Here is a 16,597-nt window from a genome sequence, read left to right as displayed (position 1 = left end):
GAAAAGTACAGTGTGAAAGTCAGCTGTTCATTGGACCCTGCTCCACCAGGCGACCCCATTGCCAGGTCCTTGGAACCAGTGATTTGGGAAGTGATCTTCATCATCCCAGAAGCTCCCAATGAGGAGTCCCTGCCGGTCCGCACTGGGGACCACGTGGACTCTTCCCCCATTAAACTCCTCCTCCCTCTGCTTTCTAGAGGCCACCACCAAGGCAAGAAGGAGTGAGCTGAGGATTGTGCCTTCCACCTGCCGCCTTCCCACCACCCTGCCTCCCTGTGTAGCAACATGGTGGTGCAGGACAGCTTGGATGCCACATCGGACAGCCAGATGGGCGTGCCCCTGGAACCCTTCCTGCACCAGGTCGGGGGCCACCTGAGCATCATGACCTACGACGAGCATACCGTGTGCAAGCCCCTCATCTCCCGCGAGCACAGGTTCTACGAGTCCCTGCCCACAGCCATGAAGCACTTCACCCCACAGTATAAAGGTGAGAGGTTGGACCCTGGTGGAGAGGGTTGCCATGGTGACCAACCCCTCTTCTCCGGTAGGCAGGGCAGCTGGCACTGTCCTAGTTTTCTCTGAACTCCCAGCCTCTAGGTCTGGCTTCCCTGTCAATTAACTCAAGTCACCAGACCTGGAGGACTTCAGAATGGAATAAGTGGGCAGCCAGATGCCACCGGCTCATAGTGAGGGCTCTCTAGGCTGTGCCTGTAGTGTGTGACTGGCTTCCAGGACAGGGGGAGCCTGCAAGTAGGGGGTGGGAGCCTTTCTCTCAGGCCAAGGAGGAAAGGCTGGGGGACAAAGCTTGTCAACAAACCAGAGTTCTCACTTGCATGCAGGAAAGGGGCAAGCCGGGGGACCACACAGTGCCCAGGGGAGCTTGGGAGATTGCACGAGGCGGCCCGTGCCTCAGATCTGAGTACAGGGCAGGTTCTGGCAAGGGTATGTGTGCTGCCCCTGTTGCGATCCCCAAGGCCAATCACCTCGTCCACCCCACAAACCCCAGCAGGAGGAGTACAGGGGCAGATGCTCAGAGAACAGGCCTCTGCCCAGCACTTGCAGCGCCCGGCTGCAGGTCGCCAGCCACCCTGGCCATCACTGAAAGTGCTCAAGGAGATGCCCTCCAAATGAGTCCTTGCAATTGCACCATGCAGGTGACTCTGGGAAAAAGTGGCAAGCAGTGTTTACGGTGTAGACGTATGGCAGACACTCAGGCCCCAGTGCAGACCTGTGCCTGGGCTACTTACAGCATGGTCCAGGATGAGGCCCCCTAGAAGAGACCCCCTGAACTCCTGTGGCCTAGCCACTGAGTCCACACACTGTCCACACATGTCAATATTTCCATTTACCCCTCCGGGACCTCCTGAGGAGCTGCGGCCTGGAGGAGCAGGGAGGGTGAGCATTGCAGGTGTCCCCTCACCCATAGGGCCTGGTCTTCCCCTGGGGCTTCCCAAGGCTGCATGTTGGAGCTGCCTGGTAGCTGTGGGTCACTGCCCATCTCACCAGGAATTAATGTTTGTTCTTTCACAACTGAACCCAGCATAGAGGTGGCAGGCCCTGGCCAGGGCAGCCTCTGCCAGTGGCGTTTCACACTGGTTCCATGCAGCTCTGCCCCAGGCAAGGGGGGCAGGGTGGTGAGAGAGGCGTCCTGTACCCTGTCTGTACCTGGCCATGCTACCTCCTTGCCTCCAGGCTGGGAACAGCCTGTCCTAAGAGAGGGGCCATTCTAGCATCTCTGCAGGACAGAACACCAACAGGAGCAGCACTCCCCTGGAGGGTCCCCCAGTACCGTAGCATTGTGTGGCTGTACCCCGCTCCTTCGCAGGCTGCCTGTCAGCCTCGGGCGGTGAGGACGTGCTCTTTGGGCCCTGCTGCCTAACAGTAGAGCCAGATTCGTATTACAGACGGCAGCAGCTGAATGTTCTCTCATGAGATTAAAAATAAGCCCACAGGAGGATATTCGCCGAGGTTCTGGAAGCTGCTCTGCCAAAGCCCAAGTGAGGAAATGCCCTGGGCATGCCGATCTGGCAGTAAGCTGCCCGCCCAGCTGGCCAGGGTGCAAAGGGAGGGCCGGGAAGCAGGCAGATGGGTCCCTGGAGAAGGTGGCCAAGTGGCCGGGGGCGGGGTAGCAATAGATGCCTTGGAGGGAGTCTGTTTTTGCAGCCCACCTTCTCTGAACTTCAGGGTCACTGTGGAAAGCAGATGAAACATTCAAAGGTGGGGGAGGTGGGGTGTCACTTAAAGGGGCTGTTTCTAGCAGTGGTTGCAGGCTTCTAAGAATAATCTCTGATGGGGTAGCCCCGGGCCTGAGGGACCACAATCCTAGTGCGGTTGCTGACCAGCCCTCTGTTATGGAGGAGGGAGTTGAGCAATCAATGTCGCTTCCTTTTTCCTCCTACCCTTCCTTCACCTGCCAGTGCCTGCACAATGCAGAACTGTGCAGAACTGAACCCTGCTGTCAGTCTGAAGTGCTGGGCCCAGCTTGGGAGTCACTGGGGAGTGAAGGACAAGGACCTCACAGGCGCCCTGCATAGGGTCACCCTCCCCCACCCCCGCCGTGACACCAGGCTTGGCCCAGAGGACTAGTGGGAGGTCAGAGGGGTGGGGTGCAGACAGGAGACTCCCCCAATAGCAGGTGCTCTTGGCAAAACCGCCTGAGGGGGTGTCTTTCATGCCATCCCAGTACTGGCAAGACCGGGCTCCCTCTGGCTGCCAAGCTCCAGGAAGGAAGGGCAGGTGCCTGAGCTGTGAGTATGGCTACCTCTTGGAGATGCCCGGGCAGCGTGTTGGTGCAGCAGGTTCCCAAGGGCTGCTGGAAAATCTTCCTGGAAAATGCTGCCCAGATAGACACACACAGAGCAGAGGGGAGTGGAGGGGAGGGCCCCAGCACCCCTCGGCCATCCCAGGCTGGCCACATTGAGCTTGCGATGGCCGGTGGTGAGATGTGGAGGGAGCCAGAAAAGAAGCCCCAAAGGGCACGGAGGGGATATAGAAAGCAGGAACGAGGTGAGGATGGGCCTGGGTGAGCCCAGGGTAGGTGAGGGGGAAGGGGAACCAGTCTAGGCCAGTCCCCATTGCCCTCCTAGGACCAGGAGTTGGGGAAGGAAGGAGGGAGTTGACTGAGTCAAAGGCAGTGACCATGGCCCAGCGTCCCTCTGAGAGACGTCCCTCTCCTTGTTCCACAGGGACCATGTCTGTGCACCTCCGCAGAGACAGCAGGGGCCATCTCAGCCTGGTTGCCCACCCACTGCAGGAGAGCCAGCAGCCCTTCCAGGCACCCCCAGAGTCAGCGGCCACAGCAGCGCGGCGTGGGTACCAGAAGACCGGTGGCAGTGCCTGGCCCCTGGCCCAGCAGCCATACTCGCCCGCCAAGAGGTGAGGGTTGCCATGCAGACACGGATGGACGGACATGGGGATGGCTGCTCCCGCCTGAGCCCACCCAGGCAGGGCCGGGAAGGGAGGCATTCTCACACAGGCTCTGTCCGGAACCCCTAATGCCACCGAGGAAAGGAACAGTCTTCAGTTCTGCCACTCCTCGCTCCTGGCAGGCAGGTGGCCAGGGTTGCAGCTGAGGCAGGGGGCAGCGCCGAGGACAGAGGAGGGGTCAGGGCAGGTTCGCCTCCTCAGACACCTGTCCTGTTGAAAGCAGGAAGTGTCAGGAGGTGGGATGACAGCACAGACACCCCAGATAGCTGGTAGAGAGGAGAAGCATGACCAGCCTGTTTGGGACAAGGATGGGGGGCGGTAGGGTGTCAGGGCTTAGGCCCCTGAGATGCAGAAGACTGAAGCCTGAGCCTCCCCTCCCCCCTCTCAGAGGTCAGGGAACCCTCCCACTGAGGGAGCTGACTTCCGACAGAACCCCCAGGGCTAAGAGATGGGGAGCACTTCCTCCCCACAAGGTACATGGCTGGTGCTGCACCTGACAAGGAGGTCAAGGCTCCCATGGGGTGGGAGATGCCCCCAGCAATCCAAGGACCCAAGCCCTGGGTGTGCGATTCTAGGTGAGGCCACTGCCCCATAGCAAGCCATCCATAAACCCCATCACAGATAAGTGAGTGTGAATGGCCCCGACTCTGATGAGTGGGTCTGGAGGAACCACTTCCTCTTTACCACGAGAGGCTGTGTTGAATAATCTGCTGCCGGGCAGCAGCCAGGGTCAGCCCTTTTTAGAGCCCACCCTGGCCCTCAGCTGCCCTTGCTTCCCTCACCACAGCCTGGCCAGGTTCCACCGGCATACCCAGACGTCCTTGCTGGCAGAAGATGCGAATAGGAACCATGTGGAGAGGAGGAGCTGTAACCCATGGGGCCTGCACTGCCACCAGGCCTACCTGACCCGCCTGTGCTCCGAGTACCCCGAGAAAAAATGGCACCGTATCCTTACCCCACTGGCCAACAGCAGGTTGGACCCCATCAGGGGCCAGGGATACAGGGGAGCGGGGTGGGGTGGGGACAAGTGTGAGGATGGCAGGGTGGAACGAGGCCTCAAACCTAGGACCCAGAAAAATGGGTTCCCTCCCAGTGACAGCGCCATGGAGAGAGAAGTCTCACTGGGAACACACAAAGCTGGATCCAAGGTTGTTTACAGGGCCCCTGGCTGGGTCTCTGCCACCTGGGCATTCAGAGCAACACAGGCAAGAGTCATCTCTGTGAACACACAGCAGTGATTAATGCCACACTGTGTGGGGAGGCAGCAGGCAGCAGGGGCACACACACCCCTGCCTCTGCCCTGGGGCCCAGAGATCGGAGCCTGGGCAAGGCCTGCGGGGTAAAGGCTAGGATAAGTGAGGACCCCACCATGCCCTCCCCGGGGCTGCCTTGAACCCACTGAACAGAGTCAAGTTGGAAGCGGGGAGTCAAGTTGGTCAGCTGGGCTCGCTCCTCTGGCAGGCAGCCGGCTTCACGTTATATACGGAATCACACCCACGGCCTTGAACCCCATGAAGATCTTGCAGGATAATTACTCCACCGAAATTAACATTCCTGCAACTCCTCTCCGGAGCTCACATCCGTGGCCCGCTTCTCCCAAAAGGTACTGGCCCATTCAGCGACTGAAGGTTTCTGCCTGGTGATTTTCTGCTGTAAAATCTAAATTGGGCATGACCCACCAGGGATTTCATGCCCGCATCGAAGTCTCAACCCCAGAGCAAAAATGCAAAAGAGAAAAAACATTTGTTAAAAGTTCACATATTCATAAACTCCCTCTAAATAAATGGACTGCTTATAGGAGCCTGCAAAGCGAATATCTTGCATTCTTAATGACAAGAAGGGGGAGGGAAGGGAGGAGGGCAGGCACTCTGCTCTCCGGGTAGGTTGCTCTGTACCGCCCCCCGGTGGCCGCCTTAACTCATCTGAGCAGGGTTCCTGCTGCTGGAGAACCTGGTGTCCCGGCACACGCACCCTTGCATCTTGGACCTTAAGATGGGCACGCGGCAGCATGGGGACGACGCCTCCGAGGAGAAGAAGGCCCGGCACACCGAGAAGTGTGCGCAGAGCACCTCGGCACGCCTGGGTGTGCGTGTCTGCGGCATGCAGGTTGGTGGCTTGTCTGCCTCAAGCTGGGGATGCGTCTTGGCCCAACCACATACCACTGACCCCTCGCACAGGGCTTGGGAGCCACTCTTGCAGAGAGGAGGCACACACCTGGTCTGTGACACCTAGGGGTGTTTTTTCACGAGCATTTTTAATGCAGTAGGGGGGGCAATGCTCTATCATTTCTCTACTAGATCCCATGGTTCTTGGCAACTGAAACATGGCACTGGAGCTGCATGGTCCTGCCCATGTAGACATCGGTGTATGGTCAGGGGCTGGGGAAGGAGCAGAGGGGAAGCCCCTCAGCAGCTCCCCCCACCCCACACACACACACTACCACCACTACCACCATGGTGGCCCCTGGTTCTGCAGGTGCTGTGAGCCATCGGCCCCTTGTCTGCTTATCCTTACTAGCCAGCCCCTCTCTCCCCAGCCACTCTCTTCTGCTTCCGGCTGCCTGCCTCGGCTATCAGAGTGGGAAGGCCACACCCTGCTCACCCCAGGCAAGGGACTGGTTAATTTTCCTGAGGCGCAGACTCCATGCCTCCTTACTGCAGCAGCTCTGATGTGGTTCACGGCAGGGCTGCAGAGGAGCAAGAGGCCGTGAACGCCCTGGCCACACTCACTCGCACAGTCTGCTTGCTCCAAGCAGAAGCAGACACTGGCTGGATGGTAAACGTTATAGCTTCCCTTAATGGAAACTGCCACCCCTTGCAGCTGCAAGTGGAGTCTATAAATTTGTGGCACAGATGTCCCTTGGAAGGCTTGGGATGTGATCCTCCAGAGAATGAAGTGTGATGATTTGCCGTGTCAATGGAATCTCTCTCTCTGGACCACAAACCTCCTGAAATTGATGCGATTGATTTGGAAGGTGACGCCTGTCGTGTATTTACGACAGCTAATTTAACAGCCGGTCTCTAACCCTCCAAAGACGAGACACAGCCTATCATACCTTTCTGATTTTTTTTTTTTCCAACCTCGGTTTTCTGTAAACATATCAGGTCATCTGAAGGCAGGAAAGAAACCATCTTGGCCATGTCTGGGCAGACCTGCCCAGGTGTGCCAAGTCCCCCTCTGGCCACGCTAACCACAGACCACGGTTCAGCCTCACGGCTTCCTGTACCATCTGAGTGACATGGGGGCGGTAGCCACAGCCCCTCCATCAGCGTCTCTCTTCCATCTGCTCCCTTCTGGTGCCAAGACATAAGAGGGAAAGGAGAGGAGAGAAGGCATCAGCCCCCCAGAGAGGCAGTGAACATCCCCCACACGTGCCGGGGGCACATGGGCTGCCAGCAGACCCCTGACACAACCGAGCTAGCCCAAATTTTCACGCTGCAACAACTCACCCCCTTCCCCCCTGAAGAACCACTACTGCTCCCTTGGAACCGGCTGAGAAATGATTTCATAAACTTTGTTGGGGAAAAAATTAATCTGGTTGGCTTTCCAAGGCCATTGGCCGTGATTGCAGATTTTGGCTAAAGCTCACAAGCTTGGGTTTGCTAATATTTGAATTGAAGAGGGCCGGGAGCCAAAACTTACATTTTGAGTTGGAGGTGATGCTGGAAATTCACAAGAAAGGAGATCCACATCTTTCCCAAGTGGGTGGAGTGTCACCTCTGTTGGATGATGGATTTGTAGACCTTGGATTACCTTTAGAAACACACCATAGGCGTGTTAAATGCAACCGCCAGGCTGGTGCTTGAGGGAAGATCATCTTCCGCTTGTGGCGGCCCCTCTCGGCGCCCTGCATGCCCTGGAAACCTATTCGTAGATTATCGTAGCTGGTAATGCTGCAAAGGTAACAGATGTGATTTTGTTTGAAGTCTGCCCTTCCTCACATGCTCTTCTTTTCTGTGTAAGGTATACCAGACTGCTGGCAAGTACTATCTCTGCAAAGACAAGTATGACGGCCGGAAGCTCTCGGTGGAGGGGTTCAGACAGACCCTCCACCAGTTCCTGCACGACGGAACCCGCCTGCGCACAGAGCTCCTGGGGCCCATGCTGAGCCAGCTCCAGGCCCTCCTGGCCGTCATCAGGAGCCAGACTTCATACCGCTTCTACTCCAGCTCTCTTCTCCTCATCTACGATGGGCAGCAGTTGCCAGAGAGGACCTCAGGTGGCTGGCCTGCTCTGGAAGCTTCTCAAGAAACCCAGGCCAGCTGTCCTGGAGGGTTCCCCAAGGTGGACATCCGGATGATCGACTTTGCTCACACAACATATGAAGGCTCCCGGGACGGGCATACCACTTACGACGGACCAGATCCTGGCTATATTTTTGGCCTGGAAAATCTCATTGGGATGCTACAGGACATCCGAGAGGGAGTCTGACCCTTCTGGGCCCCACCTGGGCTTCTCTGGACATCACAGCTCCAATAAGGCCCCTGTTGGGAGCCAGGGCTGTCTCGATGACGCTTAAGACTCACAGCTACCGTTGAAAGCCTCTCTCTCCACAGCAGACTGTGAGCTGTGAGACAACTCCTCCAGGTTTCTGGAGGTAACTCCACACACGCCAGCATCTCACTCCAATGCTAGTCACTGCAGAATCAACAGTCGGGGTCAAGCAGCCCCGCTTTGAGCCCCCTGGTGAGCGGCCATGGGAGCTGGACGTGCAGTGTTCCAGGGAAAACCCACAGCACCTGCATCAAACAATGCTTTCCTGCGGCCATGCCACAGTCCTCACATGCCGTGAGCAAGAATCTGACTTGAAGTGTAAGTTTTCCACTTCATGGTTTTTCTCTTCATATGGGCTGCCTGCTGCAAGGGCAGACCGAGCTAACAGATGCCTCTCCACTTCCTAAGCGTAGGAGCAGTGGGGCAGGATAAAGTGAGGCACATCGGTCCATCTCACCTGCTCTGTCCCCAGGCTCTGAAGGGACAAGGACAAGCCCAGGCACAAGTGCAGGTGAGCTGGGGCCTGCAGCTCTCTCTCCATGAAGACTGCAGGCACGAAGAAGGTCTCTCTACAGCCTCCTGAGCGCTTCTGGGAAATGAGGATTCTGCCACGTTCTGACCACCTAACGCCTTTTAGCGGAACCTGCAGCTTCTCGGGGGAGGGGGAGCAAGGGAGGAGCCAACCACACCAACCTCTCTTCTCCACTTTCTATTTATTTATTTACTTATTTTTTTGGTGGGGGAGTGTTGGGAGAGGCAGAAGAAAAGAATCTGAAGGCGTGCAGGAACCAGGGGCAGTGTTGACAAGGCTGGCTGAGAAGTGTAAATATGGAGCCAGAATGCACGAGCCTAATTAATTCCTTCTGCCGCAGCGTGGAGACCCATTACAATGCCCTGGAGTCGAGCGCCGGGATGCGTTACCCAATTAGGGAAATAAATTTGTTAATAAAATTGCTGAGGTCACCAGTGATTATCAGCGTGCCTTATTACCCTTTCTGTTTATTTATTCCGATCATCACGCCGCACGGCCCTTCTGATTTACGGGTGACTTGAGAGAACAGCAAGAATGACACACGGACGTTCTGCCATCCTTCAGGGCCTGGGGGGAAATGGTGGCTAAGAAAGCATTCACGTGGATGTGCCAGGCCAGCGCCAGCCCCAAGGGCCAAGTGGTCCTTTTACTTGCACCTTAGACAATCCAACGTTCAAGGTTTGGGGGTTGGGAGGTTCTTGTGGATAATGACCACCAAAGTCCCCAAATCCACATCACCGGAAGGAAAGTGGGAATTGCAGAATACCAGCTCTTATTTGATTTCCGAACGGCCTGCATGGATTCCAAAGCAGGTGAAGGTCCCCAGTGATGTTTGGCCAGGCAATGCTGTAACTGGTTCCCCCACTCAGTGCTTGCAGTTGGGGCGGAGGGTCAGAGCACATGGAGCAACCAAGGGGAGTCGGCCTCCAGCCAAGCCCTCAGCACTGCTTCCGCCAGGCCTGAGAACCTGGCACCACTGCCACTGGGCCTAGAGCTCCAGACCTCAGCTTTTCTCTGAGCCCGAGAGGAAAAGATTGTGAGATTCGCCTGAGAATGGGACAGAGGGGCCGCAGGGATACAAGGCCCACGGCTGGTGCCATCTGTCCCCCCACTGCCCTCTGTGCCCTCACTGCTGTCATGGGGTGCTCCCTTCACCACACCAGGACCCTTCCCCATGAGGCTTTCTTCCTCCTCCCCACATGAAGCAAGGCCCAGCCCGAGTCCCCATCGACTCAGAACCTCTCTCCTGAGGTCCCTGGCAACAGCGCTGCCATTTGTGCTAAGAAGGGGACAGAGTTTGCCATGGGTATAGAAGCATCTTTCTATATTCCTGGGCTCTGAGCACTTGATGCAGTCTGGAACCCTAGAAATGACTCTGCAGATTCAAAACTCCATGAGGTCGTGCGGGCTGGGGAGAGAGGCAGGTATGGTGGCTCAACTGGCTAATCCCCAACCCTGTCACCCCCAAAATCCCATATGGGCGCTGGTTTATATCCTGGCTGCTCCACTTCCCATCCAGCTCCCTCTTACAGCTTGGGAAAGCAGTGGAGGATGGTTTAAGTCCTTGTGACCCTGCACCCACCTGGGAGACCTGGAAGAAGCTCCTGGTTCCTGGCTTGGTATCAGTTCATTTCTAGCTGTTGTGGCCATTAGGGAAGTGAATCAGTGGAAGATTTTCTCTCTCTGTAAAAGCTGCTTTTCAAACAAAAACAAATAAATCTTAAAACAAACAAACAAACAAACAAACAAACAAATAAAAAAAACCCCTCCATGGATGAGCCTACCTGACTGGTCTAAATTTGGGAGGAGATAGGAAAGGCAGAAAGAGAGAGAGGAGATGGCTGTAGTGTGTGTGTGTGTGTGTGTGTGTGTGTGTTCCGCAAGCTGAACTAGCTGGAAGGAAGGAAGCCGGACTCATCCATAATTGGCAGGTGTATCCAGGCAGCCACTCAGGCTGGGCTCCTTGCTCACGCTGAAGGACTTGACAAGAACCTTCCCCAGAACGTGCCGAGGCTGGAGAGATGCAGGGCGAGCACCCGCTAATCTGAGCCTGAAGAGGTTCGCTGATAGCACAGCCCTGGAGGAAGTGGAGCTGTGTGGGCTGTGCTGGGTGAATGGAGTGGAGAAGGGGCGAGGTGCCCATGTTTGGGAGGGAAAGGACAGCCCTACGGTGGGCTAGGCCACTCCAGCGTGGGGACTTTGTGACAAGGAGCGGCAGAAATGGGCAGAAGAGCAAGGCAAGGAGCCCAGATGGTGGAGACACTGGGAAATCTGGCCAAGAAGTTCCTTCACCATGATGTTATGTATCCTCCCAGCCTGCCTGACTTCAGTCCTTTCACCAAATATTTACCAAGTTCCCGGTACACACGGCACAGGGCTAGGCCCGTATGGGAAACCAGGACGGGTAAGGATCGTGATGTTCTTGTTAGGAACCTTGGGATTTTGCAAGAGCCGGATTGACAATACCTCCAGAGCCACAGCAGGAGCGGCGGGCCGCCCGCACACACAGGCGCAGTGCTCAGCCATGGTGGTTTTGGGGATGCCAGATGTGGCAGAGGGCTCGTGGAGCATGCCTGTGTGGGCTCAGGTCTTCCAACTGAGCCTGAAAAGAGTGTCTGGCTGGAAGAGCAGTGCAGAAGGGCCTGCGCTCCAGAAAGTGGGTCCACACGCACAGGAGGGATCTGGGGTTTCTGTTCAGGATTGGCAAATGGTCTGGGCTGGGCTGGCCCTGGGGCCCAAGAGAGCCAGACAGAAGCGCAGGGCGCTCTGATGGGGACCAGCATCTGTGCCTTCCACCTGCACTGATTCCTCCTGGGCTCCCTGTCCCGCTGGGCCTTGCTCTTCTTTCCTGGGGTTACAGTCACACGGGTTGAGTGAAGCCCTGTGATACATAATCCGCCGCCATCAGGGGCACGGCAGTCCAGCCCAGTGTGGCCAGCAAGGAACCCCTCTGTCTCCAAGCCCCTGGCACCTGGTGCTGCTCCCTGCTGACCGGTGAAAGCCAGGGGATGCAGGGGATGGGGTGGGAGGGGGGTGCCTGACATGGGGCTCAGCCTTGTGGTGGCAAACAGGAAGCAAGTCTGATGTTATCCCCAGGCCATCTCCTCCACCACCTCATTTTCTACCTGATTCAAAGAGAGAGAAGGAGGGGAATAAAAAGCAAATGGGGGTTGTGGGGGACAGCAGGGACCTTGTGGTAGGGGCCCCAAGACGGGGGAGGTGGCAGAAGCATGAACACGGCCTCCCAAGCATGGGTGGAGAACCTGCTCCCAACCTGCTCCCAACCTAACCTCCAGCAGCAGCGGGCAGCAGAGGGGGATGTCCTCCCCTCGCCCTCATCCCCACCCAGCCCCAGCCTCCCCGGTGTGATTGAGGAGGAGGCTACGGAGTGGAATGTTATTACAGCTTTTCCATAATGCAGTGTCATCGGGACGCGCGGGGCCTCTGGGCAGCGCCCTGGCAGCCCCATCACTCTTGGCAGCTGCACGGAGCTCCTAGACCACGCGGGAAAGGGCAGGCAGCAGGGTAATAAAACAAATGGCAAGGCAAGACCACTCATCAGCAGCTCTCCAGAATGATCTAAACTTTGGACTTTTGATTTAAATCTGCAGCCTCTGTGGCCAGAAACATAAAGCAGAAGACGAAGGAACAAACTAAAACGAGGGTGCCGAGAGCCAGAGGGAGGGGGGCCGCAGCCTGGAGCCAAGGCATACGCGAGTGAGCCAGGCAGTCTAACAGGAAGCCGGGCTTGGGCCCGTTTTAATTTGGTGTCAGAAACTCCTGAGACAGGACGAAAGAATCAAAAACAAACCGCAGCACAAAATCCTGCCATCCTGGTGCTCTGGCTCTGCCCGGGCACTTTCTCCCCAAGTCCTAGCAGGTGGAGGTGAGGCAGGTGGGCCGGGAGGCCCAGGTTGTACTCTAAAGACTCAGTATTCACAGACAGGCAGTTGTACAACAGGCATTCCTGCCCAAGAGTGACCTTGAAGTGAAAGGGGACCATTGGGCCAGAAGAGGGATGGCCGTTGTAGAGGGGTCTCAGGAAGGCCTCTCTGGGGTGGGGTGGGGGAGTGCATTAACTACCAGGCAGTTTGGGGTAGGGGGACAGAGCGCTGGGTGCTGAGGCTGCACTGGAGGGGTCCAGGGAGACCCGCTCAAGCTCCTGTCTGACTTGGAAGGAGCTCAGCGCCGCCCCAGGCAGTGGGGTAGCCATGGCCAGCAGGACCCTTCCAGCTACTTCTACAAAAGGGGCACTGAATGACTGGATTCAAGTCCAGGTCCATGTTTTTCTGGCAACACTGAGGTCCTGTATGCCAACTGTTTCCTCAGTTGAATGAGTCGGAAGAAGAAAACCCAGGCAATGGCCCCACGATGAAGCTAAGGGTTTAATTCCTTTTTAATGTTTACATGATTAACACCAGCATTCCAGAATGGTATTTTTACTTTCAAGCCATTGAAATGGGCAATTTGGGGTCTTGATTACTGGGATCATTGTGGCTTGAAATGCTGAAGCAGCGTGCCCCCTCCCTGCTGCCTTCTTTCCAGAAAGGCCAAGTACTGGCTCCCCAGGGCTGGAGGTGGGACCCGGTGGGAGGCTGCTCTCAGCCAGCAATGAGTGACAGCAGCAGGTGGGTGTTCAAGTGGTCATCAACTCCCTGAGGGGCTGGCACTGTGTTCCAGGCAGCGGCCTCTTCATGCTCCTGGAAGGCGCTGGGTAGATTGACTAGCCAGGAGCCTCTGGTGGAAGCCACCCACAGGCACAAGGAAAGGAAACAGGCCCTAGGGAAAACCAGGCCAGAAAAGCCCCCAGGGCTGAAACCAGGAGGCAGCAAGAGCGTCTGAGCCAGGAGAGCTAGGAGTTGGGCTCTGGAGTGCTCATCCTGGCTTCAAGTGCTGGCTCCACCACCTCCCAGCGGATGACGATGGCCAGAGCCCAGCCTGTCTGTGCCTCAGTGTCCCTCTCTGCACAGGGGGATGCTGGTGGGACTGACCTCCGAGCGCCACTGCGAGGACTGAATGAGTCGGCTCCCATCAGGCACTCAGAACAATAAACACTCCCTGTTCCCTGGCTCACCTCAAGCCCCATTTTAAGGTAAAGACATCGAAGCTTGGAGCAATGAAACAGCCCAAGGCCGGCTGTTGCAAGGGCCTTCTCTTTCCTACCCCTCTGCCTGTAAGCTTCCCCTGTGCCCCTGGAGGGACTCACGTGTCTATTAAATCCAAACTCCATCTGGCTACCCCGACCCTGACGGCTGTGCGCCCCGTACCCCATCTCCTTCCCTCCCTGGCAAAAAACATGGTGGAAATCACCTTGTTCGTCAGCCAAGAAATTGAGACATAAACTCCCAGGACACTGTCACTCTGTGTGCTGGACTATTGCCTCTCGTGCTTGACCTTGGAAGCGACAGGTGCAGGGTCCTCGCCTGTTTGGCCCCCACGTGACAATGTGACCTTCTGGCAGCTGCCCAAGGCCCAGGACCAAGAAGGGCCTTGGCTGGAAATCCTCAATAGCTTTTCACCAGGGTCCTTGTGTTTGTACTTTACGCCAGGCTCTGACAAAATCACACAGCGGATGCATAAAGGAGCCCACGTTACAAGCCAGGAATGCCCCACTCTCAAAGCATGGCGACTAAAGCAGCTGCCAAACACATTGCCAGGTGGAGGAGGACAGGTGGGCAGAGTGGACGTGTCAGGGACCAGGCACAGACGTGCAGGAAGAGGGACCATTGGAAGGGTACACTGGGGCAGCTCGGCCTGGCAGCCAGCCACTCTCTGGTTTTTCTTGCTGCCACCCAGAGTTGCTCTTCCTGTTGCCTGTGACAGATGGACCTTGGTCCCCAGCTCCCCAGGCAGCTGTCAGCCAGCCCTGTGCTCTTCAAATTACATGGTCTTGGGGTGCCCCTGGGTGCCTGGCACTCCATGAGAAACACACAGAATCCTTGCGCTCTGGGCTTCTGGACAGCCACGGAAACTCGGTGGCTACACAATAGCTGAGGGAGGATGGGGGAGGATGGAGCAGGAAGTATCTGTGGGCTCGGAACGTGGTGTGCATGGGGAGCCATTAGGCAGGCTTCCTGGAGGCAGTGCCCTTGACACCTCACTTCTCACACACCCTGAGTGCACACCCTGGATCCTCAGAGATTCCTAACACCTTCAAAGCAGCCCAAGCTGTTTAAGCTGCTACAGCTTAAAAACACCCATTCATCTTTCCTCCAATTAAACTCCCCCCTCCCTCTGGCTCCTTGCCTGCCCCAGAACTGCCGCTTGCTACTCTTAGAAGCCACCTGAATCTTTCTTCCCTTACTCCCCTGAGCTGCTTCATCTCACGGCTTCATCTCCCACTTCAGTCAAAGCCTCCGTCGCTGCTGTGTGTTCTGGTTACATAAATACCCCCAGACTCCACGCTCTGCTCCACCGAGGCGTGAATCGCCCAGTTTCCCCTGGACAATGTGAGCAGGGGGAGGCACAACGGGGCGAGGGGTGGGGGGACACTGCCTGGGGAGATGATCTTTTCAAGAGAAAAGCCTTCCCCTACGGTGGCACAGTGAGAGATGTCTAAGAGAAGGCTTGGTGTAGCAAGCAGATTTTTTTTTTTAAAGAGAATATTTATTTATTTATTTTTATTTGAAACTCAGATTTACAGAGAGAAAGATGGAGAGACAGAGAAAGATCTTCACCTGCTGGTTCACTCCCCCAAGTGGCTGTAATGTCCAGGGCGAAACCAGGCCAAATCCAGGAGCTTCATCTAGCTTCCTTCACCGGTGGCAGAGGACAAAGCCCCCACCGTCCACTGCTTTTACCAAGCCATTAGCAGGGATCTGGACTGGAAGCGGAGCAGCCAAGACTCAAACTGGTATCCATATGAGGTGCTGGCACTGTAGGGTGCAGTTTTACCCATGAAGCCACTAAGCCGGCCCCAAAACAAATGTTAGTGGGGAAAAAAGATCTGCAAATGATAAATATGATTAATACCCAGGAATATACATTAATATACAAAGAACCTGTGAAAGCAGCAACAAACAGCAATCCAGTTCAGAAACGAGGTAAGCATCCTGCCCAGTGGATACAATTTCTCTCCTCTGCCTCTCAAATTAATTAAAAAGAAAAAAAATTGGACAAAGGGCTTGAGTGGGTATTTCTCCAAAGATATATGACAGGACAGTAAGCGGCTCAACATCACCAATTATGAGAGAAATACAAATCAAAGTTCCCATGGGATACTGTTTTACACTCCCTGGGGAGGGCACAGGCCACTCAGAACCGGCGGACAGCATGGAAAATGGCAGGGCAGTTCCTCAGAAAGTTAAAAATGGAATTACTGTAGGAAGCCACAGCTTCACTTCTGGGTACAGATCCAGGAAAGCGGGGACTCGGGGAGATATTTATATCCCCAGGTCACAGCAGCATGAAGGTCAAGCAAAGTGTCTGTGCTTCCGATGGAATGTAATTCAGCCTTAAAAAGGAAGGAGGGGCTGCAGAGGTGTGGCAGCTTGGGCCTCTTGCCAGTGGGGCTGGCATTCCAGATGGCTGCCGGTTTGTGTCCCAGCTGCTCCACTTCCCATCCAGCTCCGGCCTGGGAAAGCAGCAGAGAGAGGATGGCCCAAGTCCCTGGGACCCTGCACCCATGTGTGAGACCCAGAAGAAACTCCAGGCTTGGGATTGCCCCAGCCATTTGGGGAGTGAACCAGCACCAGCAGATGGAAAATCTTTCTCTCTGTCTCTCCCTCTCTGTGGAGCTACTTTCCAATTAATTAATTAATTAAAAAGTGGTTAAGGGCTGGTGTTGTGGCACAATGGAATAAGCCACTAACTGTAATACTGACATCCCACATGAAATGAACACTGATTTGAGTTCCGGCTGTTTGGGTTCCAATTCAATTCCCTGCTAACATTTCCAGGGAGGCAGTGAAAGATGAACACAGGGTTGGGAGGGGGTGGCAGAGAGAGGGCAATGGAGTTCCTACTGGGTTCAGGGTTTGGGTTGCACAAGACAGGAAGAGCTAGGAGGAGGGATGTACAGCATTCATAGTGCATTTGGTACCACCCAGCAGCCGGCCCTATGTTAACATGGTAAAGCATTGGGGGCCTGGTGCGATGATTCAATGGCTAAATCCCCACCTTGCAAGCTCCAGCATCCCATACGGG

The 16,597-nt window shown here is 55.8% G+C and overlaps 1 protein-coding gene across 1 annotated transcript; it reads left to right on the top strand.

Annotated features, from left to right (window-relative positions):
• The first annotated feature begins 285 nt into the window (after window positions 1–285).
• On the top strand, window positions 286–7,857 carry IP6K3 (inositol hexakisphosphate kinase 3). Its single transcript, XM_040983021.1, has 5 exons — window positions 286–487; window positions 3,186–3,375; window positions 4,214–4,371; window positions 5,357–5,532; window positions 7,390–7,857. The coding sequence occupies exons 1-5, from the start codon at window positions 286–288 to the stop codon at window positions 7,855–7,857; spliced, it is 1,194 nt and encodes a 397-aa protein (XP_040838955.1).
• Window positions 7,858–16,597: the final 8,740 nt, after the last annotated feature.

Source organism: Ochotona curzoniae, unplaced genomic scaffold (genome assembly GCF_017591425.1).
Source record: "Ochotona curzoniae isolate NIBS_2020 unplaced genomic scaffold, NIBS_Ocur_1.0 contig_3819, whole genome shotgun sequence".
NCBI lineage: Eukaryota > Metazoa > Chordata > Mammalia > Lagomorpha > Ochotonidae > Ochotona > Ochotona curzoniae.
The sequence above is the reverse complement of the archived record's forward strand: the minus strand, read 5'-3'. Positions and strand labels throughout refer to the sequence as shown.